The following is a 23,020-nucleotide window of genomic DNA, read 5'->3' on the forward strand; positions in this document are numbered from 1 at the left end:
TTTCTCTTCAAAAGAGAATAATAAACACAAATATTAACAAATTCTAAAAATTTATATTAATTAAACGAATAATAAGTACCTTTTCCAGATAAATATATTCGTTTAATTGAGGTTACGTCTCGATAAAATTCAAAAAGCTTAAGCGAGACGGCTTTTTTTCTCAAAAAAAAACATTATTTTTAAAAAATAATTGGAGGAAAATTCACTAATAATATCATTCAAATACACTTAATAGAATAGAAAAAATATTTTTAGTATTAAAAAAAACAAATTATTTATTAATTATTTTTTAAAAAAAATAAAAAACATGGTAAGTCACGTGATTCACAAGTCACGTGACCACGCATATCACATGAGAATCACCTGACTCCACCCAAGATCACATGAAATTCACGTGCAATAATTTCGCCACACGAACAACGGTCATTTATTGTCTGTGCCAAACGCGACGTTTATCCTTACGATTATAAGGCAGGGATTTTGAAGGGATTCTGTTTTGAAGGGAAAAAGTCAAAGCGAAGCATATCTATAAAAATATAATTAAAATTTAATAAAGAATTTGACAGAGTGTTTTTTGAGCGTGAAAAAATAAGCAATTTTGAGTATTTTAAGTTTTTTTTTATTTTAAACTTTTTGTCTTGAAAAATCAGCAAGAAAAGTATAAAGAACGGCAGTAACTATGATAGATGAATCATTTCTTATTGGAACGTAAGATAAATAGGATTTTTTTTTTTGAAAATAAAGACTTTTTAGACGTTGTTGGTTTCATGATGATAAAGAAGCTTGGATATCAGCAGAATACAAAGAACATTCTCTTGATGGGAGTGTTCTGAATTTAATTTTTTTGGATGATAATGGAAAGGTATTTTTTTATCTTTTAAGCATGGTTTAAATCAGAATTTAATAAATCTGAAATGAAACTATGTAAAAAGAAAATATCATTGAATAAAATTAAACATTTTATTGTTAGGAACATGTTGTTACAACAAAAGAAGAAAATTTTAAGGCAATGGAAAATTTGTCAATTCTTCAATTACGGAATCCACCCATGCTTGAAGCAACAGAAGATTTAACCAATTTATCTTATTTGAATGAGCCGTCTGGAAAGTAGATCTATTAAATAAGAAGATTTTCCTAATAATTTTATTAGTCCTACATACAATTAAAATACGATATTCTCAACTTCAAATATATACATATTCTGGCATTGTTTTAATTGCAGTTAATCCTTTTCAGAACATTTCTCTATACTCAAACGATATTATTCACGCATATTCAAAAAAAAATAAAGGGGAACTTGAGCCTCATATATTTGCCATTGCAGAAGATTCTTATAGATGTATGATTCGCGATAATATGAATCAAACAATTGTTGTTTCAGGAGAAAGCGGGGCAGGAAAAACGGTTTCTGCAAAATATATTATGAGATATTTTGCTACAGTTGAAGGTCCAGAAAAGCCATTAAAGCGAAAGCTCAAAAATATCAAATCTGGAATGAGTGAAACAGAAGAACGAATACTAGCTACAAATCCTGTTATAGAGGCATTTGGAAATGCAAAGACTATTCGTAATGATAATTCGTCTAGATTTGGGAAATATATCGAGGTTATTTAGACGATACCTAGCTATATTATTAATATTATTAGATTAATTTTGATGGTGACACAGAAATAGTAGGTGCAAGGATTCGGACATATCTCCTTGAAAGATCTCGTATAGTCTTTCAGCCTAAAAATGAAAGAAATTATCATATATTTTATCAGGTAAATTTTCTATTTTTTTGAAAAACATAATTTATTTGTTTAAGCTTTGTTTTGGGGCAACAGAAAATGAAAAAAAAGAATTTGATTTAAAGCATCCAAATGATTTTAATTATTTAAATCAGGGAGAAAGTTCCACCATTCCTGGAATTAGTGATTTAAATAATTTTATTATGACAAGAAATGCATTAAAAACAATGGGGATCTCCGATGAGGTTCAAAACAGCATTTTTAAAGTATTAGCAGCTTTACTACATTTGGGGAATGTGAAGATTCAAGCATTAAGAAATAATGCACTATTATCTCCATCCGATGCTACTTTAGGATTCGTTTGCAAGTTACTCGGAATTGATAATGTGCAGTTTGCAAAATGGATAATTAAAAAACAAATAAATACACGTAGTGAGAAGATTATCACAGATCTTAATCTGAAACAAGCAATTGTTGTTCGTGATTCTATATCCAAATTTCTATATTCTTCTCTTTTTGATTGGCTAATCAGTTCTATAAATTGCACTCTTAAAACAAAAGATGAAATCAATATCAAAACATTTATCGGAGTACTTGATATTTATGGTTTTGAGCATTTTGATATAAATTCTTTCGAGCAATTCTGTATCAATTATGCTAATGAAAAATTACAGCAAGAAGTTATAACTCTATTTTTTTTATTTCTAATTTAATAATAAATAGTTTACTCAGCATGTATTTAAACTTGAGCAGGAAGAATATATGAGAGAAGAGATTAATTGGACTTTTATCGATTTCTCCGATAACCAACCTTGCATTGACCTTATTGAATCACGACTGGGAATATTATCTCTTCTTGATGAAGTTTATAATCTTCTATATTTTCTCTTTACTAATTTTCAATAGGAGAGTCGATTACCTGCTGGATCTGATGAATCCTTTGTTACTAAATTAGTCAAGAATTTTTCCATTCCAACTTATCAAAATTATTTTAGAAAAGCAAGGTTTGGGATGTCTTCATTTACAATTTGCCATTATGCCTTAGAAGTGACATATCAATCCGACGGATTCATTGAAAAAAATAAGGACACCATTTCAGATGATTTATTAAATTTATTAAATTCGACTACCAACAATTTTGTAAAAGAAATAATTTTATCATCTCTAGCTTTCCAAGAAAAAGTGATTATTTGTTAATCAAATAATTATTTACTTATAGATTTATAGAATCAATATGAATCTCAAAATAACACAACTAGACCAATTAATGCCTTATCAAAAAAACCAACATTAGGCACAATATTTAAATCTTCTCTAATTGGCTTAATGGATACTATAAATTCGACTAATGTTCATTATATACGATGCATTAAGCCTAATGATGAAAAAGTTTCCTGGAAATTTGAGCCAAAATTGGTTTTGAGCCAGCTTCGTGCATGTGGTGTTTTGGAAACAATTAGAATAAGTTCAGTGGGCTTTCCAGGTAGATGGACATTTCAAGAATTTGTTTCTAGGTAGGAAAAAAATTGCAAGATTCTTTTTACTTAAGCAATTAGATATTATATACTTGTTCACTCATCTTCTTGGAATAATGAAGTCAAAAGACTTAGTATAGAAATTCTAGAAAAAACAGTTAACGATACAAATAAATATCAAATTGGCTTAACAAAAATATTTTTCCGAGCAGGAATGGTAATATTTACTTTATTTACTGTTTCCTTATTTAACAGTAATAGTTAGCATATTTTGAACATCTTCGTCTTAATCGTTTAAATGAATGTGCTATATTAATACAAAAAAATATGCTTTGTTATATCTATCATAAGCGTTATATTAGGATTCGAAATTCTATTATTCTCCTTCAGAAGTATGTTAGAGGGTTTTCTATACGCAAAAAAACATATGAAATGAAATGCAATTTAGCTGCTTTAAAATTACAAACGGCCTGGAGACGCTATTATTCGCAGAAATTATACAGAAAAATAAGGGATGCAATTATTCTATTACAATCAAGTATAATTTATATTATTAACTAGTTATAAATTAATGTGGTTTAGTCGTGCGCTGTTATCTTATAAAAAAGAAAATTCTTGCTTTAAAAAAAGAAAAAACAGCTACAAAAATACAGTCTTTATGGAAAAGATAGTAAGTTTTGTCTATTTATTATTATTTTTCAAATAACAATTTCAGTATTGCCCGGAAAAAATATAAAATACAATGCAAACAGATAATTTACATACAATCATGTTGGAGACGCAAAAAAGCGAAAGATGAGTTAAAGAGATTACGTATTGAGGCTAAATCTCTTAGCCATTTCAAAGAAGTATCATATAAACTAGAGAATAAAGTTATAGAACTCACCCATAATTTATCTAAAAAACATCAAGAAAACAAATTATTGTTGGCGCAAATAGAAGATTTAGAAAATCTCAATAATATATGGAAGACAAAAAGTAAAAAATGGGAAGAAGAACGCAATAATCTCGAAAATAATTTAAACAATGCAAATAAAGCATTAGAAAGAGCATTCGATTTGGAAAAAGAAATACATGTATTAAAGAAACAACTAAATATATCAAAGGACAATCTTAAGAAATTAAATGAAGAAAGCAATACTTTAAGGGAATCTCTTTTTAATAAATCGGCAGAACTTGAATCCGCACTTTCTCAAAAAGCTGAATATGAAGATGCGCGTTCCAACCTTGTAATTGAAATAGAACATCTTAAAGATGAAGTTCACAGACTATCGATGGGCAAAAATGTACCTCTTGGTTTTAAACCAAATGGTTCTACAAGATTTATAAACAATACTAAACCATTTTCTACTTCAAGCCCCTCTAAATTACATACAAAGCGGCAAAATATTTCATCTAGTTCTAATAAAGAAAATAATTATTTTGAGGGGAAACTATTATATGAACAAAAAATAGACCATAAACAGCGTCCAGCATCTATCTTGTTTCCATTATCTCCACCAAAAAAACAAAATATATTAAATAATGAAATATCCAAAACTTCATATGCTTCAGTTAAGGATATAAATCATGAGGTAGTCTTTTGTTAGTTATTGATAAGCTAATATTTTTAGTTTGTATATATAGTTAAAAATAATGATCTGCTTAGTGATGAAATTATGGTAGAAGTAATTAAAAATCTCAAAATTCCCCAATCAAGCCAGCAAAGTTCTTTATCTCGTAAGGAAATATTATTTCCTGCTTATTTAATAAATTTTGTTACATTTAAAATGTGGAAGTATGGTCTTATTAAGGAATCTGAACATTTTTTGACAAATGTTATGCAAACAATACAACAAGCAGTGATAGAATATGACGAGAAAGATGTTATAGATTTCGACATGTTTTGGCTTTCTAATGTTCATGAAATATTATCTTTTGTATCCATAGCAGAAAGTGATATATTGCATGGAATTGCTGTAGAAATAACAGATACAGAATGTGAAGAATATAATAGGTTAATGTTGTTAGTAAAGCATGACCTAGAAAATTTAGAATTTAATATTTATCATACATGGATGAAAGAAGTCAAAAAAAGATTGCATAAAATGATAATTCCCGCAATAATTGAGTCTCAATCTCTCCCTGGATTCATTACTACAGATGGAAACAAATTTTTTAATAAATTACTCCAAGGAGCAAATAATCCTCAATTTACTATGGACGATCTTCTTAGTTTATTCAATAAAGTATATAGGGCTACAAAGTCATATTATCTGGAATACAGTATACATCAGCAAGCCATTAATGAACTTTTAAGACTTGTCGGAGTAACTGCTTTTAATGATTTGCTTATGAGGTTAATCCTTCCCTATTTTTTATACTACGTTTTAAAAGTAATTAGAAGAAATTTCTTATCATGGAAAAGAGGCTTACAAATACACTATAACACATGTCGTATTGAAGAATGGTAATCATTAAAAAGAAAAAAAAGTCATCTTAACTTTTTTATAGGTGTAAAAACCATGATTTACCAGAGGGAATTTTACAATTGGAACATCTTATGCAAGTCACAAAGCTACTTCAACTTAAAAAATCAACTCTAGAAGATATTGCAATCATCTTTGATGTATGTTGGATTTTAACACCTGTACAAATACAGAAATTGATTAATGTAAACATTTTTTTTGTAATAACATACATCTGACATGAGATTTTAGCAATATTCTGTCGCAGACTATGAACATCCTATTAGCTCAGAAATACTTAAAGTTATAGCCAATAAAGTTGTCGAAGATCAACATAGTAATACTCTTTTCCTAGAAGCCATTTCTCTTGATGAAAGTAGCATCTATGAAATTCCTGAAGTAAGGGAGCTCTCATATCCTCAAGTTTATATACCTTCTTGTATGTATTTTTAATCAATTTATATTTTCTTATTAATATTATAATACAGGGCTTAATGTTCCTAATATTCAAAAACTCGCTGAATTATCTACATGCGATATTGATACTACAATCTTCTCCATGTCCTAAATTTTTTACTATTTATTCATTTATTACATATTTTCATGTTTCACAAACTACACACATTTATCTATATTTACATTAAAAAAGGATTCTAACCCTTCAAATAACTAATATTAACATTTTCGCTTAAGAAACGTCTTCTTTCATTAAAAATAAACATTTAATTCATCATATTCTACATTTTTTATATATTTAAACATTAGGAGATTCCTGGCAGTCAAGCGGTCCAAGATTTTGCATAGCGACGTTAAAAAAAAAAACAAAATTGATTTACTATATTAATAGAAAATAGAGGAAATAAACACTCATATTTTTAATACATTAGTTATATCAAGGGCCAAGAATGTCTAGCGGATGTAAGTTTCACTAAGAAATATTTTTTTTATTTTTTAATAACTTAATAAATAGTGAGATTTCTTGACTTGGTCAAGCCTTTTACATCATTACTTCCAGAAATTTTATCTCCAGAGGGAAAAATTCCATTTCAGGTTTCCGTTTTTTTTCTTTTTATATAACAATTTAACTAATGAAGTATTTAGCAAAGAATGTTATGGACAAGTGTAATTCTTTTAATATTTTTGGTTATGTCACAAGTTCCATTATATGGTATTGCATCTTCAGATTCAGCAGATCCTTTGTATATTTTATGAATACCTTTTTTTATTCTTATATACGTTAGATTTTGGATGCGTATGGTATTAGCGTCTAACCGTGGTACATTAATGGAACTTGGAATATCACCAATTGTAACATCCGGGATGTTTATTCAACTTCTTGCAGGATCGCAGTTGATTGATGTTAATCTCGATTTGAAATCTGATAGAGAATTATTTCAAACGGCGCAAAAACGTAAGAAATTTTTCAATTTTTTGTATCCAATATATTGCGAAGAATTTACCATTCATAGTTCTGGCACTTGTTATATCTTTTGGTCAAGCAGCTGTCTTTGTTGCAAGCGGTACCTATGGTCAACCAAGTGATTTAGGAGCAGGGATATGTTTGCTTCTTGTTATACAATTAGTAGCTGCCGCTATGATTGTTATTCTTCTAGATGAACTTCTTCAAAAGGGATATGGTCTTGGGTCTGGTATTTCCTTATTTATTGCAACGAATATATGCGAGAGCATTATATGGAAAATTTTTAGCCCTGCAACTATTAACACAGGACGAGGCCCAGAATTTGAAGGTGCCTTATTAGCCTTATTACATCTCCTTTTTACTTGGAATAATAAGACACGTGCTCTTAAAGAGGCCTTTTATCGTCAGAATTTGCCAAATATCATGAACCTTTTTGCAACTGTTTTAGTTTTTGCAATCATAATTTATTTACAGGGATTTAGAGTTGAAATACCTATTAAATCAAACAAGCTTCGAGGACAACATGGCACATATTCCGTAAAATTGTTTTATACTAGTAATATTCCGGTTATGTTAGAAAGTGCTTTAACCTCAAATATATTTATTGTTTCTCAAATGTTATATCGTAAATTCCCAGATAATATATTTGTTAAGCTTTTTGGAACTTGGAAGGTATATTTTTTCATTTTATAAAGTGATTTAAATACTAAAATAATCAAGTCGGTCCCAGGAACAAGTCAAAATCGTGCAATTTCCGGTCTTGCATACATGATGACTCCTCCATTAAATATTAAAGAAGCTCTTCTCGATCCAATACATACTACTATATACGTTTTATTTATTGTTTTTATATGTGCTTTATTTTCCAAATTATGGATTGAAGTATCAGGAAGTGGACCAAGAGACGTTGCTAAACAGCTCAAAGAACAACAAGTTGTTATTGCTGGGCATCGTGAAAAAAGCATGTACAAAGAATTAAAGCGTATCGTTCCTACTGCTGCTTGGCTTTCCGGTGCTTGTATTGGTGCTCTATCAATTTTTTCTGATCTTTTAGGTATTTTTCTCATATAATTCTAAACTTCTATATCTTATTTTTATTAGGAACTCTTGGTTCAGGAACTGCAATACTTTTATGTACAACAACAATCTATAATTATTTTGAAACAATGGTTAAAGAAAATACAAGCAATTCTATGATCGATATATTCAATTAAAATATTTACTAATAAACAATAGCTATAATATCCCTTTTTATATTATCATCGAATTCTCTAATTTTTAAAGATTCTTATTTGCTGATAAATAATACAAAAAAATTATTCATTTTGTTTTCTAGTAATGAGATAAAAAGATTAAGATAATTAATAATTATTAAATAAAAAAAATTAAATCTTTATTTTTTTTTTTAAAATATCAACTATCGTATAAATGATCATAAATATTGCCAGACAGAAACAAATATTAATTATTTTTTAAATAAAATACAATTAATATTAACATTAATGTTAATATTAATAAGGAATATTAAGTATCTATTTTCTTGAAATCTTTTCTAATAACATTAGACTAATAAATTCAAATTATTGATAATTTAAGTGCTTAAAAAAATAAATTATTTGTTTTTTCTTAAGATTCACCTTATTTTATAATTAATAGCACATCATATGTATTTTTGTGGAAGACTGGCACTAAAAATTTATTATTTATATATATTATATACTTATGAAAATATAAAAGATGGAAACTAGAGGAAGAAACTGGGCAAAAGATACACGGGGATCTCGTATAGCTAATCTTTTTTCAAGAATAAAACATATTAAGGCATCATCTAATAAGGGACGTCTACAAAATGAAGAAATAAATAATCAACAAGGAGCAGAAGCAAGACAAAAACGATTTGAAAGAGTTCAATCAAGAAATAGATATGAAAAATTAAAGCCCGAACGTAATTTCTAATTTCTTTTATAAAATGAATCATTTTATAGCTGAATTTTTATAGGAGAACGTGAAAGAGAGGAAGCAACAAGACTTGGATTGATCGATGATCCAAATAAGCCTAAACGGCTTAATCAAGCATTAACATTTGTTGGAACATGTCAAGATATGTGTCCATTATTTGAACGTGAGCAGAGAGAGTATCAAAAAAATCTTGAGCGCTGGGAAATTGTTTGTGGTTAAATGTTTTATATTTTTTTAACTTACAATTAGAACCCATTGACAGGAAGGGTAGATAAAGATCTCGCAGTTAAAGCGTTTCATAGGCCAGCAGCAGGTAACGAACAGGCATTACCATCAGATGTTCGTCCACCACATGTTTTAAAAGTAATTCATATTTCTTTATATACCTTTTTTAATTTTAATAGTCAACACTTGATTATCTTATTGATCGTATTGTCTGTGGTGAAGATAGTTTATCTGAAACACATAGTTTTGTTCGGGATAGGACACGTTCTATACGTCAAGACTTTACTTTTCAAAATAGTCGTGGACTGGAAGCAGTAGATTGCCATGAACGTATTGCACGATATCATATTCTTTGTTTGCATCAATTATGTGAGGTTAAAAGTTTTAGTCAACAGCAGGAAAATGAACAATTACAAAAAGGTTAAACTTTCATTTTTTTCATCGATATTTAAAATATTAGTTCTTCAATCCTTAATTGAGTTTTATGATGATTTGCGATGTCTAAATATTCAATGTCCTAATGAACCAGAGTTTAGAGCTTATTATATATTATCACGTATCCAAGATCCAGATATCACTCGTCAAGCTCAAACATTGCCTACAGATTTATTTTTTTCTTTTCCAATTCAACATGCGTTAAAATTATATGCTTTAGTTCAAAGAAATAACGAAAGAATTGGGATTCATAAAACACCTAATACTGAAGCAGCTCAAAATCTTTTTACTCGTTTTTTTAAACTTGTTGCAAGCAAAGAAACTACATATCTTATGGCATGTTCTATTGAAATGCATTTTACAAATATTAGAAAAGGTGCTTTGAAGGCAATGAGACGCTCTTATCTGGCTAATCATTCACCATTCCCCATTGATGTGCTTGCTGAAATGTTAGGATGTGATAGTATCGAAGAAACTGCCATAAATTGCGAATCATATGGCCTTACGGTTTACAGAAATGCACAAGGATATCCTGTTTCTGTTCATATTCATAAGTCTTCTAAATGGGATGGTGAGATTTTCTAATTAGTCAATTAATTCTAATATTTCTCTATAGAAACCCAACCTCCCATTAAACAGAAATTTTGTAAACGTCTAGTTGAAGCAAAACGTGGTTCACAATCTTTTTCAGATATTATTAATGGATCAATGGGCGAGCCGTACCCTACATATTCTCTTTTTTCAACTCTTGAAAAGCCAGTCAATGAAACATTAGAATGTAAATATTTCCTATCTGTTTATTTCTATAATAACATCTTTTGTCTAGTCTCTGTTCCATATTTAGATTCAAATACGCCTGCTTTTCAACCATCACTATTTAACATAAATCAAGAGACAATTGATAGACTAGATTCATCTACACTCACCTCAAAAGAATTATTTGATAATATCAGGGAAAATAATATTAATAAATTTAAAAATAAAAAAGATGAAGGAACTTTAGATTTAGAATCCAAATTCCCACGGATTTCCAAAGGTATATTCTTCTATTATTGCCACATATTAATATTTATATTTCCAGACATTTCTTCTAACAATATTAAAAGTACAGACAATATTTTTGAATCATTAAATCCTCATAATGAAATAAAGAGTTCATTTTCTAATAAATATCATTTTTATGATTCATCAAGCAATTTTAATAAAAATTTATGTGATTTAAAAAATATAACAGATAAAGAACAACCTAAAAGACTTTCAAAACATCAATTTTTAGATATTTTAAACACATTTTTCTTGGAAATGATGGATAATCAAATAAAAGCAGTTATTGCAACTATAAAAACTGAATTCGAATCTCTTGAAAAAAGAAATAAAATTTTAAAAGAATTTGCACATGAAATTACAGAGTCATTAATTATAGAGATAATTTTTGATGCAGTTTTTGAGTCTATAGCAGAAAATATAGATAAAAAAAGAGTTTTAAAAAATATATATAAAATTATAAAAAAAAAATATAATTTAAGAGCATCTCAAAAGAAAGAACTGGAGCAAATGAGGGAAAAACAGAGACAAAAATTGCTTCAATATTACTCTGCTTTAAAAGAAATAAATACAATAAATATAAAAAATAAAAACAAAGGAGAAAAAGCATATAGATTTTTAAATAATGAAACAGATGAAAATATGGCAGAAACTTTAAAGAAGGTCTAAAATAGAAACTTAATATTTTAATATTTAATAGCATATAGACCCATTATCATATAAACGAACTCTGGAAAAACGAAGATTTGACTAGTATTCTTGTTTCAAAACTAAAACATGAATCAAAAATATCATTTAATTTTTGGCAACTTCTGATTTTTTCTACAGATTATAGAACTCCAACTTCGCTTTGGTTAAGAGAAAAATTTCATTTAAAACCTGATTTAACCGAATTTGTTTGGAGATTAACAACCGATTTTGATTTAAATATTGAAATTATAATGCCTATGTCAGATACTATAAAAAAAAACCATTATAAAAACATAGGTGCTATCGTTTTCGAATGTAGCCCTCTGGATACTCAAAACTCTCTATTATCTGCTAAATGGGATATATGGAAACATCAATTACATACACTAATTCAAAGCATACCTTGTGAAAACATATTTAAATTCCCTTTATTAATTATTTATTGGACAGATCTAGAATTAGATATTGAAGTAAGAAACTTAACTATAAGTTTTAAATGAACTAAACATTTAATATACAGCCTAACCTGCTTTTTGATATACACTTGCTTAAAAAAACTCATACACAATTAACAAATGTCAATTTCTTCAAAATTTCTTCAATACAAGAAACATATTTAAAAACACCATTTCAACAACTTCTTTCTTGCATATCATTTAATTCAAATACACATTTATCTTCAGATTTTAAGGGCATTAAAAGATTAAAACTTGATGATGATATTTTATACAATACAAAAAATAACATTACTTTATTTAAAAAAATACCTCAAAACTTACGAAAAAAAACAAGAAGAAACTCTTTCTCTTTTAACATTCAAAATAATTCTGAAAGCTCATATTTAAATCAAATAAATTCATCTCATTCAATTATACCAACAATTAAGCCAATATCTATTCAAAAGCTACTTCATAATATTGAAACAGCACGGAAGTTATTAACATAATAATTATATAATTGTTTGTATACTCTTTATATTTTTTTTTAACTCGGATTTTTCTAACCGATATTTTACTTAACATCAAAAATAATGGAAACTACTAAGGTTAATTTAGAAAACCATTTAATGTTAGAACAGTCAATGATACGTCTTCCTTATGAAATATTAAGAATGAATTTTAAGATATCTCAGAAATATGTTGAAAAACATTCAAGTTTTCTTTTATCCGAAATTGAGAAATTAAATTTTAATACAGAAGATGAAATGCAAGCATCTATGGAGAAATTGAACAATATTCTTTATAAAACTCAAGAATTAAAAGAAAAAGTAGATTTTTTCTCTAAAAAAAATATTATTTTTAAGAATTTTTAGCTGTTTATGTTAAATCAAAAAGATGTACAATGTTTTGAGCGATTAAAAGCACGAATAGATCATTTAAGAGAGCTTCATGATATAGAGAACATTGAAGATGAAGGCTATGAAAGTTGGAATCAAATTCGATTAGATCGTCTTTTAATAGATTATATGTTGCGTAAAGGAATGAGTGAAACAGCTAAACAATTGGCAAAAGAAAAGAATATTGAAGTATTATATATTTACATCATAAAAAAATACTGATATAAGAAGAATTTGGTAGATATTGATGTATTTGTTCGGTGCAAAAAAATTGAGGAAGCATTAAGAAATAAAGATACGACAAAATGTCTTGCTTGGTGTGCAGAAAATAAAGCCTTTTTAAGGAAAAATAAAGTATGGAAGATTTATAGGTAGTTTATTCTCATTGTATTAGGTTAATTTGGAATTCGAATTGAAATTACAAGAATATGTTGAACTTATTAGAAAAGGCGAACGATTTCAGGCCATTGCATATTCTCGAAAATATTTAACACAATTTTCAGAAGCACATATTGATGAATTTAAACGTTCAATGGCACTTTTAATATTTCCTCCAGATACAGAATGTGAACCTTATAAAGTATTTTATATTTATTTTGCATAATTACTATAGCTTTAACTTTAATTGTAGAGACTCTATTCTCCTGATCGTTGGGAACTATTAGCAGATTTATTTGTGTTGACTCATCATAATTTATATAACCTTTCAATTCCTCCTTTATTATATATTACGCTTTCTGCAGGTCTTTCTTCTTTGAAAACCCCATCATGCTATTCTTCCGAATCTAAAAAAGCAAATACAACTCTTTTTCATTCTACACTTTGTCCTATTTGTTCATCAGAATTGAATTCTATTGCATCGCTAGTACCATATGCTCATACTGCTAGGTCAAGTCTTATAGATTCATTAACAGGAGAAAAAATTCAAAGTGACAACGAACTAATAGCACTTCCTAATGGCAGAGTATATAATCAAAGGAGTTTATTTGAAAAAAACGAAAAATTTGGAATTCCAAAAGATGTTATTTGGGATCCAGCCACAACCGAAAAATTTCCCAGAGAGAAGATCAGAAAGGTTTTTATTATGTAAGTTTTAGGCATTTAAACTAAACTATTTTTATGAAAAATTGTATTTAAGCTTATATGGATCTATTAATTAATTTGTGATCATTTTAATATCTTTATTAGATAAACTTATATCTTTATTAAATCAAATTCATGCATTATTATCATAGCTTTATTTGTCTAGATTTTTTTTTCATTTTAAGGTTTCTATCTTATAAAAACTTGTAAAGACAATTTATTAAATTAAATAACTTAGAAATTCTTATAATATTTGCATTCCTAAACAATTGAATAAGGCATTAAAGGATCCTTTTTTCAAAATCCTTTTAGTTGTAAATATCAAAATTATTCTAACAAAAATAACTTTAATTAAAAACTCAAAGATAATTTTAATATAAATTTACAAAAATATATTATCTATATAATGAAATACCAAATTCAATTATTTTCATAATATTAATAAATAAAACAGTCCAGAAAATTAAGATTAAGCAGAAAGATATTTAATATTAACACCCAATAAACTTCCAATTTATACATTCTTATTAATCAAAATTTTCGAATTTTCCATCGAAATCCTCCTTGATTCTTCAAAATCTTTTTTTGCTTTTTTTAATTCATTTTCAATTTCATCAATAGATCTAAAAGTAGAACCAACAGCTTTCGAATATGCAAGAATATCTAGTAATAAGATACAATAAATCATTATATTTCTACCTTACCAATAGGTTTCCGTGATTTAAGAGCAGTATTAATTCTTTCAGGATATTTTTTTTCTTCTGAATTGAATTTATTTTTTATTTGTCGCTGACTTCTATTTGGAAACATCTTACATATAACACCAAAATCCGTTCCCCATTGAGACAATGCCTATTAATATTTAGAATATACTTTTTTTAAAAAATAAACCTAAACATTATAAAATCTTTGAGTTTCTTCTAAAGACCATCGATCAGACTTTTCTCTTTTGCCCCAGCTAGCACTATTAACTTTTCTTGATAAATCATTTTCTTCAACCAGCTCCATCTCAATATCAGGATTAACATCTCTTTCACGTCTATCGACCTGTAAAGAAGTTTCGTCTATAACAATCTTTCCATTAACTACACGAACTTGTGGTGCCCTTAAAAAATTAATATAAATAAAATGCAAAATCATTGAAATACCCTTTTAAATGATTTTTTGTTACATTCATATTTCCATTTCTTACTATTGGCAAACCCAAATTATGAGTATCCAAGTATGTTTTTTGCAAGTTTTTATCAGCTGAAACATTTTTAGTTTCAGGAATTACCTCTCCATTCACTAATATCTTCTTTGAAAATAATTCACTATTATTTAATTTCATCTTTTTCTTTACAGCTTCCATTTTACGAATCTCATTAAATTTCACACTTTTTCTTCCTATTCGTATATCTTTACATAAATCCGAAATCTTAATTTGACTCGGTTCTATAGTAATCTCTTCACTATTAATTGGTGATGCCGGCCTTTTTTTCTTATTTTTTTTACGTTCTTTAACACTTTGTTCTATATTTCAATCAAATTCATTCAATTATTCTTATTTTACATTTATTTAATATACCATTATTTAGATTAGATACTATAATTTTATGATCCTTATCCACAACTTCATTCTTATTCTCCAAAACTTTGCTGTAATCTTCTTTCTCATATCAGAAAATACCTTATATCAATATTTTCATAAAAACCTTCCTTTTTTTTCAGATCTTCTTTATTCATACATAAAATAGACCTTGATAATACTTTTTTCTCCATATTTTCTTGTATTTTTATCCCATTTTCATTCTCATACTTAATTTTCGTTTCTGAATCCTCTACCAACCTAGAAACCTCCGATTTTGATTCTTTAAAAACAGCTGACAATCCCTTTAGATTAACACTATCTAAATCTTCCTTTTCTTTCAATAAATCCCCCCTTTTTTCTCCTTTTTTTTCATTTATCAATCTTTCATTCTTTATAACAAAAAAATCGGTTCTTACTAAAAATTTCCGGAGTTTCTTTCAAAATACCACATAACTCCGTCTTCAACCCTTCATCTGCACTCACAACAACCTTAGATATAGGCTTTTTTAACTCATTTTCAACAAAATTCTCATTTTTGCCGTAAATACGAGGTGTAAATCTTAACCTTGATTTAACTATTTTTTATCAATAAAATTAACACTTAACAAACTTCGTCTAACATACTAACAGATTCTGTAATAATATTCATCATATCTTCAAAACAAATAACTTAAACCATGATTTTTAAAAAAAACCTAAACGAGCCGCTCTAGAAACCTATTTTTTTATAAAAATCTGCTAGATTTTTGATTATACAAAAAGATCTAAGATAATCACAAGATAATCTAAGGAAATAGCAGCTAAGTTGCTATTTTTTAATAATGGAAGATAAGAAAAGACAAAAAGATATGGTTGAAATTCTTTCTTATGAGCCTCCCCTAAAAAAACAAGTTTTTGAAAATGTTTTAGGAGTTGAAGAAGAAGTAGAAGTAAATGAAGGAAATATATTGGTTTTATTATTAAAATTGGGATACAGGATTTTCAGAAGGAAGCAATATGGAGAAGAATGCAAGAATATAAACGAGAAGCAATTAGAGCAAAAGAACGGGTAGAAGAACTAGAAAAAAGGATAAAATATCAAGATGAACATTTGGTAACAATAGATGCATGGTTTGATGAAGTATAAGATGGGAAAAAATATTTTTTCATAGGCTAATATAGAATAATCAGTTTTTGAACGAAATATATATATATTCAGGAGCAAAAGGGACATTAGAAGCAGGAATAATGAATGAAGGAAATTTTCCTGGATTACTATTTGAAAGCGATACAAAGTTTAAATGTCATTTAAGTGAAAAAAAGAGTAAAATTATGAATATAGCGGGATCTATTTTAAATATGGTTAAATCATCATGTATAGAAGATACAGAAATAGAAAGAATCAAGAATTATGCAGCAAAGCTATCATCTGATTTAACGATAGCAAGATCTTATATTGAACAATTAAAATTAGAAAGAGAAAATAATGAAAAAAAAATGGAAGAAATGTTTTATGAAATAATGTCTTTAGAGAAAAAAATAGATCGAGAAAAGAGTATGACGCTATCTAAGATGAAATTGAATGCTATGAAAAAGCCTCAAGAGGAAGGAAGCAATATAAAATTAGTGGAAGTAACAAAAACGTCTAAATTGGAAGAGAATGTTTTATATATTAATCTATTAAATGAAACCTAACAAGTTTTTAGAAATCAAACGAAAATATAGAAGCCATTGAAATAAAATTGAAAGAAATGAATGTTATTAATGAAAAAAGATTATCAGAAATCTCTAAATTAAACAACCAAAATTCGAAATTACGTGAGCAATTATTAAATCTTGAACTTAAAGTAAAGATATTTAACTAGTTCTTTAGAAAAGAGATTAACTATATACAGCTAAAAAATCCATCTGAAGAGGAAATTATAAATTCAGATCTATATTATTCATTAAAATCTAAATATGAACTTTGTGCTGCAAAAATTAAAGAAATTGAACCAGCATATGAATCTCTTAATAAAGAAGTTGAAAAATTGCGTTTGGAAAGACTGGAATTTAAAGAAGAACTTCTTAATGAACAAAGAAATATAATTACTGACATGAGAGATCAGCTAAGTAAAGTAGAACAAGATCTTGCTCGTGTTAGAACTGTACGAGATGAGCTTCTGTCTCAACTTAATATAAAGAAAGCAACAGAGTTTGAAAATTCTACCGCAAAAAAAGAACTTCTGGAGCTTTTAGAGACTCGTAATGTAAAATTTCCATTAAAAATTTTATGATATAAAATTTAACGATTTATAAAGACAAGAATTACTGCTTTGGAGGAGCAACTTCAACGTCTAAATAATCAGATCAAACAGGATTGTGAACTAGGAAATGATGTGAATTTGGAAAAATCTAAAGAAGAGCTTTTAAAACAAATTGAACGTCTGGAAAAGGTATGTTATAGTTATATTATTATTATTTATATATTTATTTAATAGCAAAATAAAAGCTTAAGCTCAGAACTTCTAGCCTTAGAACAAGCTTTTAATAAGGCCCATCATCAGAGTTCATTAAAGGTTAATGAAATTATAGCAAAAGAAGACAAATTTTACCGTTTAAATGCAGATGTATATTAGCTTTTCGTTTATATTAAATCTTAACATTTCAATAGAAAGCTAAAGCAGATCAAAAATATTTTGATGCTATGAAAGCTAAAGATAAATTGACAATTGAAAATAAAACTTTAAAACAACAGAATTCTAAAGCAGGTGATATTATTATTAAACTACAGGAAGCTGAAAAGATTACAATGCAAAAATTAGTATGATTATTTATTATTGAATAACTTTTAATTATTTTTAGATAATTTTAGAAAAACAAATAGCTATTCTAAGACCAGCTAACGAAACTCTTATTTCAAAAGTTCATGAACTTCAATTAAAAATTGAAGAAAAGGATCATAATATAAAAAATATCGGACAACAAATCTCTATGGTGATAATAATATTATTTTGCTTATAAATTAACATTTTATATTAGCTAAAACAGCGATTAATAGAACAAGAAAATATTACTAGTACAGAAATAGATTCTAAAAGAATTGCAGAAGAAAAAATCGAAAAACTTAAAATACAAATTCAAAGAAATAAAAACCAAAATACAGTTAATGGCGATATAGACGAATTAAAAATATATAAAGTATAGTATTTTGGAATTTTAAAATAGGTTTAATGATTTTAGAGTATGGCTAAATGTTCAGTATGTGAAACTAAATGGAAAAATACAGCGATATCCCTTTGTGGACATATATTTTGTAAAGAATGTATAAATAAACGCATAGAAACTCGACAACGTCGTTGTCCTTCATGCAATCGGGGTTTTGGTTCTGGAGATATACTTCAAGTTCATTTATAAGTGTATTATTAATGTTTATCAAAATTAGAATATATAAGTAATCTGTAAATTATGAAAATCTTCCATGTAACTTATTATATATTGGTTATGGTTTTATTATTTTGCAACATATAAGACTTAAATTATAATGAAATTAATATATAACTATTAATATGTTAATATTTATTTTTGCCATAAATATTCATTTAGTTCTATTAGATTTTCATTTAAAGAATGTTTTAAAGCCATAGTAATATCAGGCCTATTAAGTTTGTCTGCTTTGACTAAATCTTCAGAATATTGTAGCTGAAGAAGAGTTTTTATTTCGTCATAAGTAAAAATATTTGAAGATTTTTTGACTTCTTTAAGAACATTCTTATTTCATTAAAAAAAATAAAAACTTACAAATAAAATTACCTTAGGACCTAACTTTAATAACTCATAAAAATGAATCGATTTTTCAAATTTAACATTTTCGACATCTCTAATAATGTTTTTAAGGTTCTGTTGTAAAATCATTATATTTAACAACATTTTTTCTGAACCAGTAATATTCATCTTTTTAATATTCTCAGCAGCAAGAACTAATAAATTATCTATCAAATATGGTAATCCATAAAAAACAAATCTTAGAAAGATATTAACATAACATTTTTAAAAACAAGACTTACGAATATTCCTGATATTGCAGACATGAGTCTAATTGTTCATTGTATTCCAAAAGTTCAGTATTTAGTTCCAAAAGATATAAATCCGGCTTTGGTATAGAATAATCTAAATAATAATTCCCATCTCGAACAACTTTTTCTATATAATACATAACATGACATCTTATTTCAATCCTAATATTAAAAAGAATTGTCTTTGAAAGTTCTTTGAAATTAACTAATATTACTTCCAATTTCCTATAAAAGAAATCAATATAATTATGGAAAAATAAAAAAAAATACTCAATAGATTCAGATTTCATATAAAATTCTGAACTATCAGATTCATTACGTAAAATAGATACGACCTTATTAGACTGTTTAAAAAAACTTTTTAAAGTTTGTTTCTAAAATATTTTAATATTTTTTCAAAATCCCTCTTTTTTTTTTACATGTGAATCATTACCCAGATTCATTTTAATATTATTATTTGAAGTTATCATATCCACAATCCATTTCTAGAATAATAAATAAATATTTTTTTATATATTTTAAACAAACCAAAGTATGATAAAGTATTCCAAGAGATTCAAGAACCTGTTTATCCCATTGAATATCGTTATATTTCAACGGAACCTTATTTTTTAGTGAAAATTCTTTCTCAGTTTCCTTTATAAGTTAGAGAGCACTATTCATTATTTAAAATAATTACCATAACAGAAAAACCATCCAAAGAAATAGAATTATCCAAAAATTGTTCTAATAATTTTTTTAATTCTTCATTATCAGACCAAATTTCACTCATTTTCTTTATGCTCTTTACAATGGTTTTATCATTACCAGTGATATGATTAGATAAAGAAATTAATTCTTTGTATTTTAAACTGCATTTATTAAAATATTTTATTAAAATATCCAATAAAATATAGCTATAATCTTCATTATTATAGCTAATAGAATTAAGAATTTTAGATAAATTTGCGATTAATGCTAATAAAGAGACAGCGCTCTAAACAATTATTATTTAGCAAAAGTAGAATAAATTAAAAATACCTTTAATACAGGATGTGTTGAATAAACTGACCAGTTCTCATAAACTTGAAGTACATCAAAATTTAGTATGCTCTGATTACTAATTTCTTGAATAATATCTTTCAGTTGAGGAAGAAATGTGTTTGATAAGAATTCATCCAAAAACGGCATTATGATTGAATCTGGAGCACGTAACCTAATAAAAATAAAAATCTTATTTCAATAAATAATTCTTACTTTAAAAACATAGTATCTTCACATTTTCTCAAAAATGCCCATGTAGGTTTAAATAAAGCTTCAATATTAAACACAGATGATTTAATTAGCATACGATGAGCAGTGAAAGATGTTTCCTTCAAATCATATGGAATTGGATTCATTTTATCTTTAACATTTTTTCCTCGTAACATAAGATATACAACAGAAGAATTTAAAATATTTTTTAAATCATCAAGAGCATCATTAAAATCTTTAGAATTTTCATTTATGTTATGTATACTAAACATCTAAAAAGTACTAAGTTAATATAGAAATAATTGTATTATACCTTTATTCTTTTTATATCTTTTTTTTCATCAAACATATCATTGAAAGAAATAAAATTAGATGAAGTAGATATTATTTGATGCGACCCATCAACAACATAATTAGAAAGAAGTGTTTGAATCTTTAAATGTTTAATAAATAAATAAAAAATAATGAATTAACCTCTGATTTAATTGGTTTCCAAATGTTTAAAAAATTAAAAGAAGCTAATTTAGCCGTAGTTCCCTCGTTTTCTTCAGATTGAATACTACTTAAATCCGAAATATAGATATACATGATATTATATCCATTAAGTACAGCTACTAATTTAGAATACAATGTCCAAAAAAAATCTTTCAGGATCTCAGATTTCATAATATCTTCTGAAAAATCGGTGTCAATGATATTTAGTGATTTTTGTTTAGGAAATATATTTTGAAGTAAATTTAAATCCCTTTGCTCGACTTCGTTTATTGTTTTATCAATTAATTGATAAATTTCTACAGGCAACCTTTGAACGATAATATCTATTGCATCAGGAAACACGTCTAACAAATGCAATGCCTTAGTTAAGATCCGTATATATTCTTCGGAATCAACTTCAGGATTATAAACGTTATTCTTAAAGAAGTTATAAAAAAATAGATGTTTATATTAAATGTACCTTTTTAACTTCTTGCTGAAAATTTTCATTATCTAAATAATAAAAATAAATGATGTTTTGCACAATTGGGATTTTAATACCGTAAGAAAAATATGTTTTTGATTGTAATTCTTTATTTCTCTTCAAAGCATTTGGAATAGGCACTATTAAAAGTAAATAATAGTTTTTACAATAAAAATTTTATACATTCTTCTTGTCCTATAACATAAGGTGCCCAATAAGCATCACAATACGGAGATTTCAAGTATAAATGATTATGAAGTTCCTCGAGGATAATATCCATTAACGACTATTTATTTATTAAAAAATTCAATTTAAGAAAAGAAAAATAACATTTTTTTGGCCACTTATGTATTGCTTAATGTCTACTAAAGCACCGATTTTAGACATTTCATATTTTTCCGTAATCTGTTGAGCTTCTTTAAGAAGATTAATAGCAGTTAAAAACCTTTTTTCAGAAATATGTTTTTCCAAAATCTCTGGAATTTTTCGAAAATTATCACTTGAAAATAAATTAACTCTTTCTCATAAATATCAATTAGGAAATTTATATACATAGCCTTTAAGATTCTCAATGTCTCTTTAAGCTGCAAACTATGTTGATATATATGATATAAATCATTTTTCTTAAAAGCAAATCTTTCTTGAGATTCCAAAATCATTTCGTTTATTTCATCTGTTTTTTTCAAAGATTTAGTAATATTTTGCATAATCATTCCAAATGTTCCAATTGAACAACTAAATTCATCATAATGTTCTTCATTCATATTAATTCTTATCACTTTAAAGACTTCACCATACCATTAATAGTCGATTTAAATGCTTTCTGTAACTTTTGATATGTTTCTTTAAATGCATTGTAATCTTTACCGAGAGAACTTTTATCAAAAAGTTCCAATGCAGCCACAACTGAATTACACTAAAACATAATTTTAATAAAGTACATTATTTATAACCCTGTTTTATTCATCTAACCTCTTCTTTTGTCAAATCATCCCATTTTTCTTTAATATATTGTAAAATATCTGTTTTAGCTAAATACCTAAAATAAAAAAATAAAAAAAACAAACCCTCAAATTCATCTGAAGATTCTACTTTCTCTACTTTTCTTATTATATCTCCATGATTTATACTCTTTTTAAAACTTTGTTTCCAATTTTCAGCGTTCCGTTCATTTGAATCTTCTTGGTTTTCTTTAATATTATTTTCGAAAATATTAAGATATTCTCTGTAATAGTTCATTTTATACTAGAAAATTCAAAATTAATATAAATCTATGTATTTTTATATCATTTTTTTTGATAAAAATGAAGGCTTAGAAAAAAATAAGTAATATCGTTGTCATCGCAAGTACTACTAGAAAATAATATATTAATATTTATGA

The 23,020-nt window shown here is 26.7% G+C and overlaps 8 protein-coding genes across 8 annotated transcripts; 6 read left to right on the top strand and 2 right to left on the bottom strand.

Moving 5' to 3' along the window:
* Window positions 1-679: 679 nt before the first annotated feature.
* On the top strand, window positions 680-1,166 carry PNEG_00707 (hypothetical protein; the record flags this gene model as incomplete). The annotated part of the gene is made up of 4 exons (XM_007874416.1): window positions 680-708; window positions 754-862; window positions 971-1,107; window positions 1,151-1,166. 4 exons carry the CDS (start codon window positions 680-682, stop codon window positions 1,164-1,166), a joined length of 291 nt encoding a protein of 96 aa, XP_007872607.1.
* A 151-nt stretch (window positions 1,167-1,317) lies between these two features.
* PNEG_00708 (hypothetical protein) lies at window positions 1,318-6,220 on the top strand (the record flags this gene model as incomplete). The annotated part of the gene is made up of 15 exons (XM_007874417.1): window positions 1,318-1,605; window positions 1,647-1,763; window positions 1,808-2,410; window positions 2,454-2,594; window positions 2,637-2,912; window positions 2,958-3,244; window positions 3,287-3,422; window positions 3,467-3,743; window positions 3,788-3,875; window positions 3,921-4,779; window positions 4,819-5,543; window positions 5,589-5,654; window positions 5,699-5,858; window positions 5,905-6,091; window positions 6,141-6,220. The coding sequence occupies exons 1-15, from the start codon at window positions 1,342-1,344 to the stop codon at window positions 6,218-6,220; spliced, it is 4,266 nt and encodes a 1,421-aa protein (XP_007872608.1). The 5' UTR covers window positions 1,318-1,341.
* Window positions 6,221-6,554: 334 nt separating this feature from the next.
* PNEG_00709 (preprotein translocase, SecY subunit) lies at window positions 6,555-8,314 on the top strand. Its single transcript, XM_007874418.1, has 7 exons — window positions 6,555-6,570; window positions 6,623-6,702; window positions 6,754-6,851; window positions 6,894-7,063; window positions 7,122-7,744; window positions 7,793-8,126; window positions 8,174-8,314. The coding sequence occupies exons 1-7, from the start codon at window positions 6,558-6,560 to the stop codon at window positions 8,284-8,286; spliced, it is 1,431 nt and encodes a 476-aa protein (XP_007872609.1). The 5' UTR covers window positions 6,555-6,557; the 3' UTR covers window positions 8,287-8,314.
* A 495-nt stretch (window positions 8,315-8,809) lies between these two features.
* PNEG_00710 (hypothetical protein) lies at window positions 8,810-12,371 on the top strand (the record flags this gene model as incomplete). The annotated part of the gene is made up of 10 exons (XM_007874419.1): window positions 8,810-9,017; window positions 9,072-9,238; window positions 9,281-9,394; window positions 9,436-9,676; window positions 9,717-10,262; window positions 10,308-10,469; window positions 10,518-10,727; window positions 10,773-11,398; window positions 11,443-11,895; window positions 11,946-12,371. 10 exons carry the CDS (start codon window positions 8,810-8,812, stop codon window positions 12,369-12,371), a joined length of 3,153 nt encoding a protein of 1,050 aa, XP_007872610.1.
* Window positions 12,372-12,455: 84 nt separating this feature from the next.
* Window positions 12,456-13,978, top strand: PNEG_00711 (hypothetical protein; the record flags this gene model as incomplete). Its single annotated transcript, XM_007874420.1, has 5 exons — window positions 12,456-12,692; window positions 12,738-12,950; window positions 12,993-13,115; window positions 13,156-13,341; window positions 13,393-13,978. The coding sequence occupies 5 exons, from the start codon at window positions 12,456-12,458 to the stop codon at window positions 13,849-13,851; spliced, it is 1,218 nt and encodes a 405-aa protein (XP_007872611.1). The 3' UTR covers window positions 13,852-13,978.
* A 371-nt stretch (window positions 13,979-14,349) lies between these two features.
* Window positions 14,350-16,089, bottom strand: PNEG_00712 (hypothetical protein). The gene is made up of 7 exons (XM_007874421.1): window positions 16,039-16,089; window positions 15,539-15,989; window positions 15,412-15,492; window positions 14,993-15,356; window positions 14,742-14,949; window positions 14,549-14,696; window positions 14,350-14,507 (listed from the first exon to the last, which is right to left on the bottom strand). The coding sequence occupies exons 2-7, from the start codon at window positions 15,603-15,605 to the stop codon at window positions 14,359-14,361; spliced, it is 1,017 nt and encodes a 338-aa protein (XP_007872612.1). The 5' UTR covers window positions 15,606-15,989; window positions 16,039-16,089; the 3' UTR covers window positions 14,350-14,358.
* A 146-nt stretch (window positions 16,090-16,235) lies between these two features.
* Window positions 16,236-18,789, top strand: PNEG_00713 (hypothetical protein; the record flags this gene model as incomplete). Its single annotated transcript, XM_007874422.1, has 11 exons — window positions 16,236-16,343; window positions 16,391-16,534; window positions 16,585-17,055; window positions 17,100-17,240; window positions 17,289-17,642; window positions 17,694-17,828; window positions 17,874-18,002; window positions 18,047-18,196; window positions 18,238-18,369; window positions 18,415-18,573; window positions 18,616-18,789. 11 exons carry the CDS (start codon window positions 16,236-16,238, stop codon window positions 18,787-18,789), a joined length of 2,097 nt encoding a protein of 698 aa, XP_007872613.1.
* An 83-nt stretch (window positions 18,790-18,872) lies between these two features.
* PNEG_00714 (hypothetical protein) lies at window positions 18,873-22,961 on the bottom strand. The gene is made up of 19 exons (XM_007874423.1): window positions 22,707-22,961; window positions 22,612-22,661; window positions 22,438-22,555; window positions 22,192-22,393; window positions 21,970-22,138; window positions 21,823-21,925; window positions 21,717-21,779; window positions 21,637-21,668; window positions 21,156-21,593; window positions 20,995-21,114; window positions 20,685-20,953; window positions 20,469-20,643; window positions 20,128-20,424; window positions 19,977-20,084; window positions 19,868-19,933; window positions 19,719-19,822; window positions 19,440-19,673; window positions 19,186-19,396; window positions 18,873-19,143 (listed from the first exon to the last, which is right to left on the bottom strand). The coding sequence occupies exons 1-19, from the start codon at window positions 22,876-22,878 to the stop codon at window positions 18,952-18,954; spliced, it is 3,123 nt and encodes a 1,040-aa protein (XP_007872614.1). The 5' UTR covers window positions 22,879-22,961; the 3' UTR covers window positions 18,873-18,951.
* Window positions 22,962-23,020: the final 59 nt, after the last annotated feature.

This window comes from Pneumocystis murina (assembly GCF_000349005.2).
Source record: "Pneumocystis murina B123 chromosome Unknown supercont1.2, whole genome shotgun sequence".
In the NCBI taxonomy this organism is placed as follows: domain Eukaryota; kingdom Fungi; phylum Ascomycota; class Pneumocystomycetes; order Pneumocystales; family Pneumocystaceae; genus Pneumocystis; species Pneumocystis murina.

Excerpts from the sequence above, each read along its gene's own strand:
- PNEG_00709 (XM_007874418.1), top strand. Across the intron at positions 6,852-6,893 it reads TCAGATTCAGCAGATCCTTT|ATTTTGGATGCGTATGGTAT; the intron begins GTATATTTTATG and ends TATATACGTTAG. Across the intron at positions 8,127-8,173 it reads AATTTTTTCTGATCTTTTAG|GAACTCTTGGTTCAGGAACT; the intron begins GTATTTTTCTCA and ends TATTTTTATTAG.
- PNEG_00712 (XM_007874421.1), bottom strand. The coding sequence starts at position 15,605 with ATGGAGAAAAAAGTATTATCAAGGTCTATTTTATGTATGAATAAAGAA. Across the intron at positions 15,357-15,411 it reads AGTATCTAATCTAAATAATG|AACAAAGTGTTAAAGAACGT; the intron begins GTATATTAAATA and ends ATTGAAATATAG. Across the intron at positions 14,950-14,992 it reads ACAAAAAATCATTTAAAAGG|GGCACCACAAGTTCGTGTAG; the intron begins GTATTTCAATGA and ends TAATTTTTTAAG.
- PNEG_00714 (XM_007874423.1), bottom strand. The coding sequence starts at position 22,878 with ATGAACTATTACAGAGAATATCTTAATATTTTCGAAAATAATATTAAA. Across the intron at positions 21,669-21,716 it reads AAAAACATATTTTTCTTACG|ATAATGAAAATTTTCAGCAA; the intron begins GTATTAAAATCC and ends TTTATTATTTAG. Across the intron at positions 20,644-20,684 it reads GAAGATACTATGTTTTTAAA|GTTACGTGCTCCAGATTCAA; the intron begins GTAAGAATTATT and ends TATTTTTATTAG.